The 16,008-nt window shown below is 39.9% G+C and overlaps 1 protein-coding gene and 1 long non-coding RNA gene across 5 annotated transcripts in view; both read left to right on the forward strand.

Annotated features, from left to right (window-relative positions):
* C1H10orf143 (chromosome 1 C10orf143 homolog) overlaps nucleotides 1–16,008 on the forward strand; it is a 38,705-nt gene that overhangs the window by 9,630 nt on the left and 13,067 nt on the right. Inside the window, exons 2-5 of one of the 4 annotated variants that reach the window (XM_070226581.1) lie at nucleotides 5,780–5,941; nucleotides 12,905–13,069; nucleotides 13,178–13,240; nucleotides 14,503–14,712. In XM_070226581.1, the coding sequence (XP_070082682.1) occupies nucleotides 5,780–5,941; nucleotides 12,905–13,069; nucleotides 13,178–13,240; nucleotides 14,503–14,562 (450 nt within the window). In that variant the 3' untranslated portion in view covers nucleotides 14,563–14,712. 4 annotated transcript variants of the gene reach the window in all.
* On the forward strand, nucleotides 7,910–11,862 carry LOC111772734 (uncharacterized). The gene is made up of 3 exons (XR_002806737.2): nucleotides 7,910–8,037; nucleotides 8,135–8,251; nucleotides 11,723–11,862. It is a non-coding gene; the product is annotated as an uncharacterized lncRNA (long non-coding RNA).

Consider the following 16,008-nt stretch of genomic DNA (forward strand, 5'->3'; position numbering starts at 1 on the left):
TCCTCAAGAAACTACTTATTTAATTCTTTCACTCATTTTTTTATTTTAGAAATAGTCTGTGGAGCTACTTTCATTGTCTGTTGTACTAAGTTTCACTATTCAGCCATCCTCCCATCTAGAGAAAGGAAATTTATCAATAATAATTCATTTTTGGTTATAGCTCTAATACAGGTGTTTCCTCTGCCAGATGCATGTAGCCTGAATCATTGCTAGTTTTTGGCAGACTTCTTTGTATATGACACAGAAAAGTCAAGATGAGGTTAGAGTAAGTTAGGAGGTAGTTTTCCATGGTTGGGGGCTCTTTCAGGTGTCTCTTGTGCTCAGCAGAGACACTGGAGGGACCATACCTTGGCATCTGCCTCTTTAATTACGAGGTGCTCAGACTGAATGAGGCACGGACCAGCAGGTACTTTTTGGTTGACTAACATGTGAGCTGTGTGTGTATTTAACTGAAAAGAAATGAAGGGAGGTTTACACTAAGACATAAAATTGTTGGTATTTTCAAAGTATCCTTTATTTAGAGGAAATTATAATTCAACTGGTAAAATCTGAGCAGTGTGCCCCATCATTACCCTTCATGGCCATGACTGTGGCTTCCGTCTTCTTAGATTTCTCTCTTGTGCTTATCATTAAGACCACGTTGTTTAGGCTTTTTTTCCCAAGTGTACAATGAAGTGATTTTTTTGTAAATTTAATGGTTGTGCAACCATCACCACCCAGTCTTAAAACATTTCCATCATCTCAGAAAGATCTCTTGTGTCCATTTATAGTCACTCCCATTCCTACCCTACCTCCAGGCAATTGCTAATCTACTTTCTATCTCTAGTTTTGCTTTTTCTGGACATTTCTTCTAGTGGAATCACACAATGTGTGGTTTTGCTGCTGGCTTCTTTCGCTTAGCATAATGTTTTTGAGATCATTCAAGATGAAGCATGTATCAGTAGCTTGTTCCTTTTTATTACTAAATAATATTCATTGTATGAATATACTACAATTGTTGGTCCATTCATCAGTTGATAGTCATTAGGGCTATTTTCTCTTTTGGCTGTTATGAATAGTGCTGAAAATTCACCTACAGATCATTGTGTGGACATATGTTTTAATTTCTCTTAGATAGACATCCAGGACTGGAATTCCAGGTTCCTCTGGTAAGTTTATGTTTAACTTTCTAAGAAACGGCCAAACTGTTCTCCAAAGTGGCAGCACCGTTTTGCATCCCCACCAGCAACCTGTAAGGGTTCCAGTTTGTCTACATCCTCATATTGTCTGTGTCTTTAATTATAGTCATTCTAGTAGATATGAAGTTAGGTATCTTACAGCAGTTTTAATTTGCACTTCCCTAGTGACTAATGATATTGAATGTCTTTTCATATGCTTATTGATCATTCATATCTTTTTTGGTGAACTGTCTGTTCAAATCTTTGGCCCATTTAAAAAAATGGCTTTATGTATAATTTACATGCCATAAACTTCACTCTTAAAATGCACAGATCAGTCGTTTTCAGAATACTTACAGAGTTGTGTGACTATCACCCTAATCTAATTCCAGAACATTTTCATCACCCCCAAAAAACCCTGGTACTCATCAGCAGGTACTCCCCATCCTCCTCCTCCAGCCCTAAGCCACCACCAATCTACTTTCTGTCTCTATCGGTTTGCTCATTCTGGACACTTCATATAAATGGAATCATACAATATGTGGTCTTTGTGACTGGCTTCTTTCACTTAGCATATTAATGTTTTTGAGGTCCATCCATATGGAAGCATGTATCAGTATTTTATTCTTTTTTGTTGCTACACTTAAATTGTATGGCTATACGACTCTTGTTTATCTCTGTATCAGTCGGTGCACATTTGGGTTGTTTGCGTTTTTAGAATTTTGTGGGTAATGCTGCTGTGGACATTCATGTACAAGTTTTTGCAGACATTTGTCTTGCTTTCTCTTGGGCAGATTCCTAGTTGTGGAATTGCTGGGTCACGTGGTACCTCTGTGCTTAACATTTTGAGGAATGACCAGCTGTTTCCAAAGCAGCCGCACCATTTAAATTCCCAGTAGCAATGAACAAGGGTTCCAGTTTCTCCGCGTTCTTGCTCATACTTGTTATGGTCTGCCTTTTTTGTTATACTCGTTCTAGTAGGTGAGAAGTGGTATCCAGTTGTGGTTTTGATTTGCATTTTTCTAATGACTAATGATGTTGAACATCTTTTCATGAACTTATTGGCCTTTTGTATCGTTAGTTGGAGAAATTACTATTCAAATCCTTTGCCCGTTTAAAAACTTATGTGTTTCCTTGTTGAGTTGAAAGCCTTGTTTCTGTATTCTAGGTACGAGTCCTCTATCATATATGATGTGTAAACATTTTCTCCAAGAACGTGGCTTGTCTTTTCACTTTCTTAATGGTATCTTTTGAAGGCCGAAAGTTTTGAATATTGATGAAATCTGATTTATCAATTTGTTTCTTTCATAGATCATGCTGCCAGTGTTGTATCTAAGAAGTCTTTGCCTAACTGTGAAGCACAGAGATTTTCTCCTATGTTCTCTAAAAATGTTTTGCATTTAGCTCTTATATTTAGGTCTCATTCATTCTGAGTTAATTTTTGTGTATGGTGTGTGGTAGGGCCTAAGTTCCTTCTTTGCTCGTGGTTATTGAATTGTGCCAGCACCATTTCCTGTAAAGACCATTCTTTCTCCATTGAATTATCTTGGCACCCTGTCAAAAGTGAATTGAACATAAATAGAAGGGTTTATTTCTGGATTCTCAGTTCTGTTCATTTACCTATATGTTATTTCCTATGTCAGTATCAAACTGTCTTGATTACTGTAGATTTATGTTAAGTTTATATTACATTATATTCTGAAATCTTTTTCATACATTGTTTAGTTTTTGGTGCTGCTTTAGCTGTGTTTTTCAGTCTCGTCTCCCCAGTTAGACTGAGAGTACATGAAGACCCAGCTCGGTCGTTTCAGATCACCGGACTTCATGCAAGTTTGTTAATAAGGTTCTTTCCTCAACTGCAAAAAGAAATAAATTTCCTGCCCTTCCTGTGTCACAGGATTATTGTGAGAATCAAATGAAATAAAGGCGGGAACACTCTAAACTGTCGTTTTTATAATTACAAGGGCCATTTATTACCTTTCACTTCTTGTAAGTAAATCTGCATGCCTGCCCTCCTTAAGGTCCTTGGTTTTCAGGGAGGATAATGTAGGTTTACAGTGCACTTGGTAAATCTCGAAGCCTAAAATTAATCCTCAGTATGTCTGCTGTGTGCCTTTGTGGTTTTTATTTTAACTAGAAGTAAGAGTGGTTTTCTTGGGTCTTCTCTGATGGCTTCCTCGAGGTAACTGGCTCTCATAGAAGTGGGTTGGCACTCTTCCTCTGAGCCCTGCCTGCCTTGCTTGTCTCTCAGAAACGGTGTTCTCTTTACCAAGCTGGACTTGGTCACAAGTGGACTGAATGCTCGTGCACAGTAAGTCAAGGAGTCTTCTAAGTGGCCAGCGCTGAATCAAGCACAGCATCGAGATGTTACGATCCGTTTGGTTAAAGTCCTCATGTGCCCTGAGAGCCTGGGGGGTGAGGACGCAAACCCTGACGTGTGGTCTGCTCTGTGGTTGACGCTGGGCCAGATTTCACTGGGCCGTGGAAAGCAGACCTCCAGGAGCGCAAGGTTGTTTTCCACATGCAAATGTCATCGAGGAGGAATCTTCACTTGATGGAAACCATGCTTTCTTTCTAAATGGCAGTCTGTGGCGCCTTATTAATTTCGCTCCATCCAGCATTAATGGTTCTGTGTTCAGGGCTGATGGGTGTCCGTATCAGCTACTCCAGCAAGAGTAAATTTTCTCATCTATGGTAGAATTAAAACTAAACTAAATTAAAAACTCTCACTCAGCACACTGTTTCTGCTAACTAGGATTCAGTTAACCAGCGTTACACATTTATAATACAAATGATCTTTAGGATAAAGGCCATTACTCAATAAAAGTTCTCAAAATACCTTCAAAATGAGAGATTAGATTATTGTGTGTGCCCGTGTGGAGGGAGAGAGAGGTACCATTAATTGCATTCCTGAGTTCTAATGCTTTACACTGGTATTCTAATTTACAGTATATATACTTAACTCATATTAGCAAAGTATGTATGTGCTTAATTCAAGGTGTTTAATTTTTAAGAATGCGCTGTTTTCTTACACATGCTTTTCTTTCGAAGAGTTCAAAGAAGCTGGTGTCTTTTTCCTTTATTATCCACGTTCTTCTTGAGCACAGAGAGTGGAAAAATGGGTTTCGAGAGGTGGCTGCGTGCCCCAGTTCGGCCGACAGCAGAGCCGGCCCGGCCTGTGCTTCCTGTGCATGTACGTACTCCCTCTTCACTCGCTCGCTGCCGTGTTCCCAGGTGTGTCATGAAACTGGAGGGCTCACTCTCGTCAGCAAGGAAACCGAGGCTTTGAATTTCATTTCTGCCCAACTGTGAAGTCTTGAACACCCCCTCCCTCCCCTGCGCCTCACTCATCAAGCCCCCTGGAGCCCCATCACTTCCAATGAAGGAAGCAGTCCATGGCAGCAAAGGTGTCATCGCGCCTCCTCACTGGAGGGCGCTTGTCTTTCCAAGACCTGCGCCAACTCTGTTCCATTGTCAAGGCAACACATACATATTTTACATTTTAATTTATGCATCTTATCAAATGCTCTTTCTTGCTCAACCACGTTCCTGTTTCAGCTGTTCTCTGGCGAGGTTGCTGTTCGATTGATGTTCAGTTATTGTTAAGTAGTGGGGTCTTTGCATATACTCAGGATTTTAATTTTGTTTATGTAGTGCAAGTGCCTTCTTATTTGGGCAGTAAATCTTCACCTGCCTTTATGAAGGCTGACAGAGCCTCTCTAGAAGGGAGTATGAGAGAGTGAATCATGTAACACAAGCATCTCAGAGTTAAAGGCCTCTGCAGCCCTCATTCTCCTTTGGTCCAGGCCAAGCCGTGATAACTGGACTATTTGCCAAGTAAGTTTACAAGTCAGTGTCAGATGCAGTTAGCTCTCCATAAGCCACAGTAAATAACAGAAAGTACAAATAATTTCATCCACTCAGCTGGGTGAGGTCCACCAGGCAGGTGATCCCCACATTCCCTGAGGAGCCCACCCCTCACCGACCACCAAGGTATCAGTATAGCTCCCCCTTTCGCCTGCTGCAGGTTGTGGGGACCCCACCACCTGAGCCCCTCGAAGAAAGTCAGCTCGTCACCATGGAAGACACAAGTCTGCCAACCGTAATGTGCCGAGTGTTACTTGCCCCACACAGAGATGGTTTAGAATGTAGTTCCAGAGTGTTTCAGATTCCACCCAGAAAGTATAGGTTCCAGTTCTTAGTTATCCATCCGTGTCCCTGTGCTTTCCTTTTTGGTAGGTCTGATGTCAAGGGAAATGATATTATTGCTGTTCACCAACTATGATGTTACTCGGGGCAGGGGGGAGAGTTGAAACAGTATAAAATGACATGGGGCATATTTAATATTTCCACTTTTTCCCTTTAGCCCGGAATATTGAAAGTTGTCATCAAACCAATTTTAACACACCACACCTCTTTTTACAGTACAGAGACTGAGCAGATCCTGAATAACCAGAGATCCAGGTCCTTGCCTTATCTTCTTCAATACTTTGATCTAAGTGAAGACATAGAAGGCTATTTGCAAAAGTCATGAAGGTGGCTAATGTGATTACTGCAACAGGCAGCAGAATAAGGATAGCATACTATTGATACTCTTTTGCACTTTGTTTTTTACTTAACAGTACATCCTGGAAGTCACAGCACGGCAGCCACAGAGCTCTTCTTCCTTCCCATCACAGCTGCATAGTGCTGCATTGCCTGGATGCTCCGTCTTTATCCAGCCACTGTCCTACAGATGGGCATTTGGGTTGTTTCCAATATTTTGCAGTTTAACCAATGCTGCAGTGAGTAACCTTGTGCATTTTTTTTTTCATGTTGTAGGTATACCTGTAGGGTGGATTCCTGGAGGTGTAATTTCTGGGCTGAAAAGTGTGTATGTAACTTTATTAGGTACCACCAAATTTCCCTGCAGAATTTGCATTTCCACCAGCAATGTAGGGGATGTCTGTTTCTCAGGCCTCACCAACAGAGGCGGCATCACACTTTAAAATTTTTGCTGGTCTGATAGATGACAAACGGTGTCCTGATATTACCTTAATTTGCACTTTAAATATGAGTGGGTTTGAACATTTTTTCATATGTTTGGGGCCATTTTTATAACTTTTTGTCATCAATTGTTCATGTCTTTTTTCCTATTTGTCTTTTGGGTTTCTGGTCATTTGTTCTTCAATTTGTATGAGAGTTTCATTTATTAAGGTTGTTAGCCCTTTTTCTGTGGGATATGTTGCAAATATTTTTCTCCAATTTGTTAGTTATCTTTTTTTTTTTCCTGAGGAAGATTGGCCATGAGCTAACTTCTGTTGCCAGTCTTCCTTTTTTTGTGCTTGAGGAAGATTAGCCCTGGGCTAACATCTGTGCCAGTCTTCCTCCACTTTGTATATGGGTCACCGACACAGCATGGCTGATGAGTGGTGTAGGTCCATGTCCAGGATCTGAACTTGCAAACCCGGGCTGAACTTAGCCAACTAGGCCGCTGGGGCTGGCCCTGTAAATTATCTTTTGACTTTGTGTAGGGTTTGTTTTGTTTTGCTATGCAGATATTCTTTATTTCTGTGTAGTTAAATTTTTCAGTTTTTGTTTTATTGCCTCTGGATTTGAGTCATAGTTAGAGGGTCTTTTTCTACACCAAGGTTCAGGAGCATTCACTCATGTTTTCTTCTAGGAAGGATATAGTTTCACTGTTTTACATTTAGATCACTAATTCATTTGAGGTTCATTTTTGTCTGTGGTGTGAGATACAGATCTAGTTTTACCGTTTTCCAAATGGCTTCCCACTTGTCCTAGCACCATATGTTGAAAAGTCCGTCTTTCTCCCAGTGGCTGGAGATGCCACATTTCCATATACATTCAGATTTATTCCTGGGCTTTTTATTCTATCCCACTGGCCTATTTGTCTGCTTATCACCAGGACCACTCAGTTTAGTTATAAAGTCTTTATGGTATGTTTTAATGTCCAGTAGTTGTGGTTTTCCTGGCTATTCTTGCGTATTTGTTTTTCCATGTAACCTTGAGAATCAACTTGTATAAGTCTATGCAATAGTTTATTGGTATTTTTACTGGGATTATGTTGAGTTTATAAATTAGAGAGAACCATCATCCTATAATGTTGAGTTATCCTATCCAAGATTAGAGAATGCCTTTTCATTTGTTCATATCTACTTTTATGTCTTTCAAGAATGTATTAAATTCTCCTTGTATAGGTTTTGTGCAATTCTTAATAAATTTATTCTAGAGGCTGGCCCCATGGCTGAGTGGTTGAGTTTGTGCGCTCTGTTTCAGCGGCGCAGGGTTTCGCTGGGTCAAATCCTCAACGCAGACATGATACTGCTCATCAGGCCATGCTAAGGTGGCATCCCACATAGCACAACCAGAAGGACTGACAACTAGAATACATAGCTATGTACTGGGGGACTTTGAGGAGAAGAAAAAGAAGGAGAAAAAAAAAAGATTGGCAACAGATGTTAGCTCAGGTGCCAATCTTAAAAAAAAAATTTATTCTAAAACATTTAATCTTTATTGTCATTATTTTAAATGGAGTTTCCTCTAACTACTTACTGTTTTATATTGGAAAGCTGTTGATTTTTCTATGTTAATTTTGTATCCTGCCATTCAACGGCTTCTTTTATTGAGTTTTATCATTGATTCTTTGGAGGTTTCCAGATATACTTTATGATGTCATCTGCAAATAGATAGTTTGACTTCTTCACCCATTCTTATGCCTCTCATTCCTTTCTCTTTTGTAATGATGTTAGGTAACATAAAACCTCTAGGACAGTGGGTGAACAGAAATGGACAGTGGGCATCTTTGCCTTGTTCCTGATCCTAGTGGAAATGCTACTAGTCCTTCCCCATTGAATAAGACACTGGCTTTAGGATTAAAGTATGTATATTTTATAATGTTAAGAGTATAACCCTCAATTCCTGTTTTCTTTAATTTTTATAAACGGGGTTTTAAATTTTGTGAAAATCTTTTTCAGTTTCTATGAAGATCCTGTTATCTTTTCCTTTGGTTTGTTAATATGGTAAATGACACTGGTGGATATCCTGATACTGAATCCATCTTTCATTTCTCGAAAACATCCTACTTGGTCATGGTATGTAGTTTTCTTAATGTGGTGTTGGATCCTGTTTAGTATTTAATTTAATATTTTTGCATTGATATTCATGAGTGGTACTGGTCTGTAGTTTTCTTTCTTTGTTGTCTTTATCTGGTTTATCAGTGTTATATTTTGCTCTGTAAAAGGAGTTGGGATATTTTCTGTAGTTCTCGGGGCTCTGGGATAATTTGTGTAGAGCATTGGAACTGTCTGGTAGGTTCAGTAGAATTCGCCTGTGAAGCCATCTGGTCCTGGTGCTTCTTGTGGGGTCCTTGTTTAAGAATCCTCTCTGGGTCTCCTATGGAATTCATCTGCCTAAGATTTGCAACTCTAATAGGGTCAGTTTTGGTCATCTGAATTTCCTTAGGAAGTTACCCATTTCATCTTCCTTTTCAAATTCATTTGCATAGAGGTCTGCAAAGTAGTCTCTTAGGATTTTTAAAATTTCTTCCATTTCATTGGTTATTTCCCCCGTGCCATTTCTTACTCTCTATGTTTGTGCTTTCTTGCTTTTGTCTTGATCAACTTAGCTGGTGGTTTGTCTATTTGGTTAATTTCCCCCTCAAAAGAACCCAGGATTTTGATTTATTAGTTAGATCTACTGGTTTTCAACAGAAAAACCTCTCCCTCATAAATCAGCTTTTCCATCCCTGTTTCCTTCCTCATGTTTTCTTTTGGATTACTGTTGTTCTTTTTCTTGTTTTCATGCACTGACATTTATTAATTTATTAATTTTATTCTTTCATTTTTATTTGTAAAAGTGTTAGTCTAATGAGTTGTTCTCTGATTACTGCTTTAAATGCATTCCATAGATTCTGATATGCAGTGTTTTTTTTGTAATTATTTTTTTAAAATTCTGTACTTTCAGATTGTATTTCCTCTTTCACCTGAGAGTCAATAGTAGAATTTTTAAACATCCAGGTGGGGATGCCTTTCTGTTTTTTGTTTTTATTAATAATGTATAGTTTTATTGCATTGTGATCGGAAAGTGGTGTTTTCAATATTTCTACCTTATGGAAATTATTGTGTTTTCTTTGTGACCTAATATATGATCAGTTGTTGTGAACGTGCTTTAGGTTCTTGAGAAGAATGTGTATTCCCTGTTATCAGGGTTTGGAGTTCAATATATATACACAGATCTACCTTGATTGATGACGTTGTTTAGATCTTCCATCTCCTTACTTATTTTTTGCACACGTGCTCTGCCTTGCACTGAGAGTGGTGTAGTAAATCTCCTATTGGTATTATGTTTCTAACTATCTCTTTGCATCTCCTGTAGTGTTTGATTCATAGAAGTAGTGGTTGTATTATTTGGTGCATAGAGGTTCACACACATCATGTCTTCATTGTGGTCTGTGGCTTTTAGCATTAAATATGTCCTCTGTTGTGTTTAATGCTTTGGGGCTTGAATTCAATTTGGTCTACTCCTGCCATCTTTTGTTTTCATTGGCCAGGTATAACTTTCTCCATCCTTTTAATTTTCAGCCTTTCAGAATTACTTTTTTAGGAGTGCCTCTTATATACAGCATATAGTTGGGTCTTGTTTTGTGAGTCAAATTAAAACCCTTTTTGTTTTAATAGATGAGTTAAACCCATTAATATTTATTCACAGGGCTGATCTGTTTGCTTGCAACTCTATCATAATTTGTAATTATGTGTATTTTGTTATATTTGTGGTTTCCTTCTCTGTGAGATCTGTATTCTTTGATCTTTTATTGAGATTTTTAAATTTGGGTGTAAAAGGACGTGTATTTTCTAGTGATTGCTTTTGTATTTAAACCTATTTTAATGTCCTTAGGAACCTGTTGTATTATTTAACTCTGTACTGTCTCATTTATCAGTTTTTTCTGGTACTGCTTAACACGCATCTGTTGCTTACACAGTATTGTCATATACATAATCAGAATTTTTCCTCTTTCCCTCCTTCATTTCCCATTTCTGCTTTGTTGCAGTACATAATATTTGCATATTAGTCTTTCAGCCTAATCCCACTTTTATTTTAGTCCTAGATGTATATCTAAATACTTTTAAATGCTTACCGTACATCCTTTTGCTGGAATTTTCCCAGTCATCACTTGGTTAGATAAAACTTACCCTCACACAGAGTCCTCCAGAAGGGCTGATGGATGTGGTGTTCTCTAAGCTTGTGTATTTTGGGAACTGTTTTTCTATAGCCTTGATGTTTGAAGGACAGCTTGTGGATTTAAAATTCTTGGTTCATACTTTCTTTCACTGAGTTTTAACAATGTTGGTCCGTTGTTGTCTTACTTACTGTTGGTTTTGAAAAGCCTGATGCCAGCCCAGTTCTTTGCACGTTCATTGATCTCTTTGCCCAGGGGCCTTGAGGATTTATCTGTGAAATCTGAGCATTTAATCAGGATGTGACTCAGAGTCTGTCACTCTGGGTTAATTTTCCCAGGCACGTGTGAGCCCTCTCATTTCCAGATTCAATTCTTTTCCTGTCTCTGGAAGTTTTCTTGGATGATAGTTCTAAGTATCAGCTTTGTTCTGTTGTTGTGTTTTCCCTTCCAGGAGCTCTGGTTTGTGAACACCATTCCTTCTTTGTCTCCCATTCCCGCTGCTTTCATTTTACCCTTTTACTTCTTTCTTTATGTCGTTTTCCTCCTGTTGGTCGTGTTCCTGTCTTTCCTCAGTGCCCTTTATTAATCTTCATTTGAACTTACTTTGCTCAGGCGCTTTGTAATGTACTCCTCATTTCTGCAATGATTTTGACTTTTCCTTCCATCACTTTCCGGAGCTCATTCAACTCTCTTCCTTTCTCCCTGTTTTCTCCCTTTCTGTCTTTAATTTTGCATTTCTAGTTCAAGGTGGTTTTTCGAATCCTCAGATGTTTGTTTGAATATGTTTACTTGTGTTGCTGGAGTGTTGGATTAGAATTTTCTTTGCTTCATGGTTGTTTTCCAGGAGGACATTTCTGTGGTGTGGGGGTGTTTCTACAAGGTTGCTAGCCCAGGCACCTCTGGCATCAGCTGGCCAAGTCCAGGCACTGCACGCTTGTTTGTTTTGATGACTGACGGGGGAGGGGTGCATCTCCTGGTATTATGGTCCTCTTTTCTTGTAGTGCCCTAAACTTTCCCTTTTTCTTCTTTCTATCTTCACGACCCAATTGCCAAAGGGCACTTCTCCCTTCCTCTTTTGCTTTTTTTCTTTGCCAGAAGCTATGGGCTTTGAAGGATGCCTCTTTAAATGGTGTCTGTCTGTTTAAACTGTGTGGACTCTGGGATCCCTTCCCTGAGTCCAGGCTCTGTCCACCCAGGTGCTTTCAGAGCTTTTCTGGGGGCATGCAGGTCACGCTCACCCCGTGCTCGTCTCCCTCTTCTGCCCTCGCTCACCAGAGCCCACGTTGTGGGTGTGGGCCGGCAGCACGAGGGGACCCCACAGTGGGATCTGGTGGCTTTTCTCTTTTCACTAGTGTTGTTTTCAGATTTTGGCGTTTTCTCTCCTTAGGTTATGCCAAGGGTGTGGTCTGATGTGGAATTTACTCTCCCTTTTGTGTACTCATACCATTTGGGAAGAACTGCAGGGAAGTAACTGAGCTACACGATTGCCCGCGTCTTCAGCCGCTTGGAGATCAAGCACTTCTCCCAGGAGACCGTTCTGCCTGGTTTAAGGGGCTCAGAGTTTGACATTTTTCATTTTAATCTTTAAGTATCTGTTTTAAGACATGTTAGAGAACAGTAAAACTAGCAGTCTAAACCCATGATACAAAGTGTCTGCATTGAATAAATCCATTACATTTTTAAAAAGTCAACTTAGAAAATATTAAATAAATAATAGTACAGATAATAAACAAGTTTGGCGCAAATATGATAGTTTGCAAGTGACTGAAGTTGTGGAGCTGCTGTTGTAACTGGAAGTGTTTCCCGCGTCGGGCGGGAGCTGTCCAGCTGCCGGGGCTGTGGGCTGACCAGGGAGCCAGAGGAGTGTGGCTGTGGGCAGAGGACGACTCCATGGCCATTTGCAAAGGTCCTCCCACCTCTCCAACCTCTGTGGCAGTGAAAACATTGTTATCCCGCAAAATACACAAAGCCTTAGGACTTGGAGAGTGAATAATTTTTCCTTTAGCGTTAGAAGATTGCTTTGGTGATTTATCTTCTTTAGTTCATGGAAAAGCAGAAACCAAATGCTAACTTTCCCAAAGGTTATCTGTTAGGGACGTTGTGTGCAACTTTTGAAATAAATAACCTGAATTTGCTCTTCAGTGTCACTAAGAGGAAGGATTATTCACATGTGAATTATTCATATTGTATTAAGAAAGTATGTAACGTAACACTGGGCAACATATGTTGAAGCATATAACTAGCTTCTTGAACAAAATTTATGGGGTTTGTACATTTTCAATATCAGTAAACCAGTCACAATAGTTTATTGCAGAAGTTTTGGCCAAAACTGTTAAAATGACTATTTATAAAGCTAAGTAAATATCAGACAATGCCAGAAATAATGAGGTTAAATGTAATTGATGGTTGTTATTCCTGAAAGATGAAGTTTACAGTCCTCTCCTCAAACACCCTATAAACTTTCCCAGCTCCACAGGGTCTGTATTGGCAGCTGAAGTTTTCAGAATTCAATTCAATTTGAGTGTTGTGTGCTTTATGAGGCCATCTCAGGGAAATTTTCTTGTTGCAGAAACGGGCATGCAGAAGACTAGATGCAGCTGTGCAGGAGTGGGGCTGCGCCCAGGTGAGGGCCAGCACCCTGGGCTCCTGGAGTGTCGAGGAGCTGGAGTTGAAGCACAGAGGCTGCCCCCTTGCGGCAAGGCCAGAGAGCGACCAGGCGCGGCCCGACGCGGGGGTAGGTTCCTGCTGCCACCAAACCCGCTGTGAACCCATTTAAATATTTTAATAGAAAGTATAAATAGTCGTTGTTCTGATACATCTGTGGCTGTGATTTGTTAAATAGATTCCTCAGAATGGTGGAGGGAGCTTGGCCCAGCCTTGCCCGAGATGTATTGCGGGAGAATCTGTAAGTGCCTTAACCTTCTTGCTGTGACATAAAAGATAGACTTGTTTTTAAATATTAGATCCATAAAACAAAGTTAATAAAAATGGCAGTTACTTTTCTAAGGAACGAGGGATGTAAATAACGAGGTGTGGATTGATTTAAGCTTTTCTTAGCATTCTCCTAGGGTGCCCACTAATTTGTTTCCAGCTTCACATTAGAAATAGAAATTGAAAATACATTTAGAGTTCTTTCTAAAAGCAGGATTCAGGGAAGGGAACAGGGCACTGGATATGGTTAAAATAGAGATCATTTGAAAACATCTTGGAGAAAAGACTTACCCTCATTTAATTATCCAAATGGGAATCAATTGTTGTTTTTTCTTTTCCCTGTTTAAGCTTTTCTTTTATGTTTCCATAAACTTCGCATAAACCACAGATTTCAGAAGGAGAAATGCAGTACTCACATCATTAATTCAAAGTAAAGGGAGGTCTAACCCTGCCAGAGTCAATTCTCAGTCTCAGACTGGGCGGAATATCATAAAGTATACATTAGCATAATAATACCTTTGTTATTAATTTTGAGCTTATTCTAAGGACAAGTTAATATGTCTTTGATAACCTCTGTAATTCCTGGGTTTTTTTTTTTAATTTTAAATTTGGAACCTTAATACTGCAATAAAATAGAATTGTGTTTAATTTCCACACAGAAACCAGGAATGTGTGTGTGTGTGTGTGCGTGTGTGCGTGTATGTCTGTGTATTTCTGCGATTGTCCCCTAAAGATTTTTAGAGAAACATACTGCTCTGTTTTTGATAAGCAAAGATTGAGTCAATAAATTACAGAGCTCTTCAATTGACACATTGCAGGCTACTGTGTTTTACAGTGATAGGCAATGATTTTGTGTTAAACCAAGACCTAACACTGTGTCAGCTATCACCCACGTGGACCTCTAATTGTCTAAAGTCATTAGACAAATCTGAAAGCAAAGCTTCTTGTCAAACTCGTGCTATGAAGGTGTGCTTTTCTATTTTTTGTGCTCTCTTTTTCGGGAAAATTTCCACAGGCCGTGTTGCATTCCATGGAGTAAGTCTGAACAATGGTGAAATCAAAGATCCACCAGTTTGAACTTACTGTATTTAGATTGATTTGTATAATTGCCAAACAGTCCCTGGAATGCAAATAAATGATATTTACCTTGAGAAATCTGACCTCATTCTGGGTAAATTGCGTGAATGCTCAGGACTAACTGGTAACCTCCCTCGTTCTCTTCCCGTTTCCGTGCAGTGTATCTTTCAAATCCCGCGTCCGTTGGGCAAACACTTGGGCTGTAATATGGCTTCTTAATGCTCCGAGCTGTGGTGTTCTGACATGAATGGCTTAAAGGGAAAAAACTTGGCTCAAGCAACTGATTGGATCATTTTGGCTAATATTCTGTTTGAACAACAGTACCTGTTTGATTAGGATTTTTCTTTCCTTTGTAATTCCCCAAGCTTGCCTCTGTTATGTTTCATAGGAAATGAATCTATGAGCAGAAAACCTATGTTGATATGTAAATATATCATTTTTTCGTTAATGCTCGATATTCTTTTCATCTAAATTTCAGAAACCGACTTTAAAAAATCAGTTTCCCTTTATTTGTAGTTATTCTCAATAAAATTTCACCCAGGCTTGGGTGATTTAATATTTACACCCACTATTTCTAAAAGTCTTATGTAAATAAAGATTGAAATGTGAATTTGAAAAGTCACACCTCTTGATATTTGAACAGACTATAGCTGCATATATCTTCTTTTTCTAATAATATGGCTAGTTTCCCTCCTAAGCTTTTAAAATAATAAGACACTATTTTTGTATTCTAGAACATCCAAAGGTTCAGTGTTAAATAAAAAGCAAATAGTATTTTTGGAAATGCAAGATCCCAGGGAGAAGTGCTTAACAGGAATTCACTGACGGGCAGCAATTCCAAATTTCAGAAGACTTCATTAAACAGCTCCATTCACAAACTCGTGCCCATTTCCACATGAGCACGCACCCCGTCCTGGCCCACAGCTCCCATAGCTGACCCAGGGTAGCGACCTGGGGTCAAAGAGCGAGCAGCAAAGGTTATGTGAGAGCAGTTTGTGTGGAATCCCTAACAGGGGAGCTCCGTGTGATTCTCAGCTTGTTTGGGGCTTTTCCCCAGTGACCTCCTTCGTATCCTAGTTCTCTGGTATATTCTGGCCTCAGTAGGGTGTCGGCTGCTCCCATCAGGTCTGCTCTGAATTCTCAGCGTGGCTGTCTCGGCTCGGCTGGGCTCGGTGCCTGAGTTCCTGTTGTCCTTCCGTTCCTAAGCTCTTCCTTATTTTTACCATGAGTCATTTCTCGCGTATGCAAGGACTTGACTTCCCACGTGTGCAAGGACTTTGTCCGTAGACCTTGTCAAGCTCATTTTGTGAGTTACAATGATTACTGTTTCAATAGTTGCTGGCATAGTTTCTTACAGTCGTCACTATTAAAGATTAGCTTCTGGTACAAGTTATTATTTAGGAGCATCTCCTCTTAGCCCTGAGTCACCCTGCTCATGTTACTGACAACCGGAATGAAACTGTCCTCTGTTGTTGTGGTGGGACATGACGCTATGTCGTTCGGGGTGTCCCCCCCGCTGGGCAGGCTGCCCTCTCTGCTCTGCCCCGTCCAGTGCAGCAAGTCTAGAAGGAGTGCCAGTGGCTGCCATAACTGGCAGACTTCCTTTTCTCCACGAGTGGTTCCAAGGCAGGACTGAGGCCCCAGAGCAGGCTCGCTTTCTCAAGT

Source organism: Equus caballus, chromosome 1 (assembly GCF_041296265.1).
Source record: "Equus caballus isolate H_3958 breed thoroughbred chromosome 1, TB-T2T, whole genome shotgun sequence".
Classification (NCBI taxonomy): domain Eukaryota; kingdom Metazoa; phylum Chordata; class Mammalia; order Perissodactyla; family Equidae; genus Equus; species Equus caballus.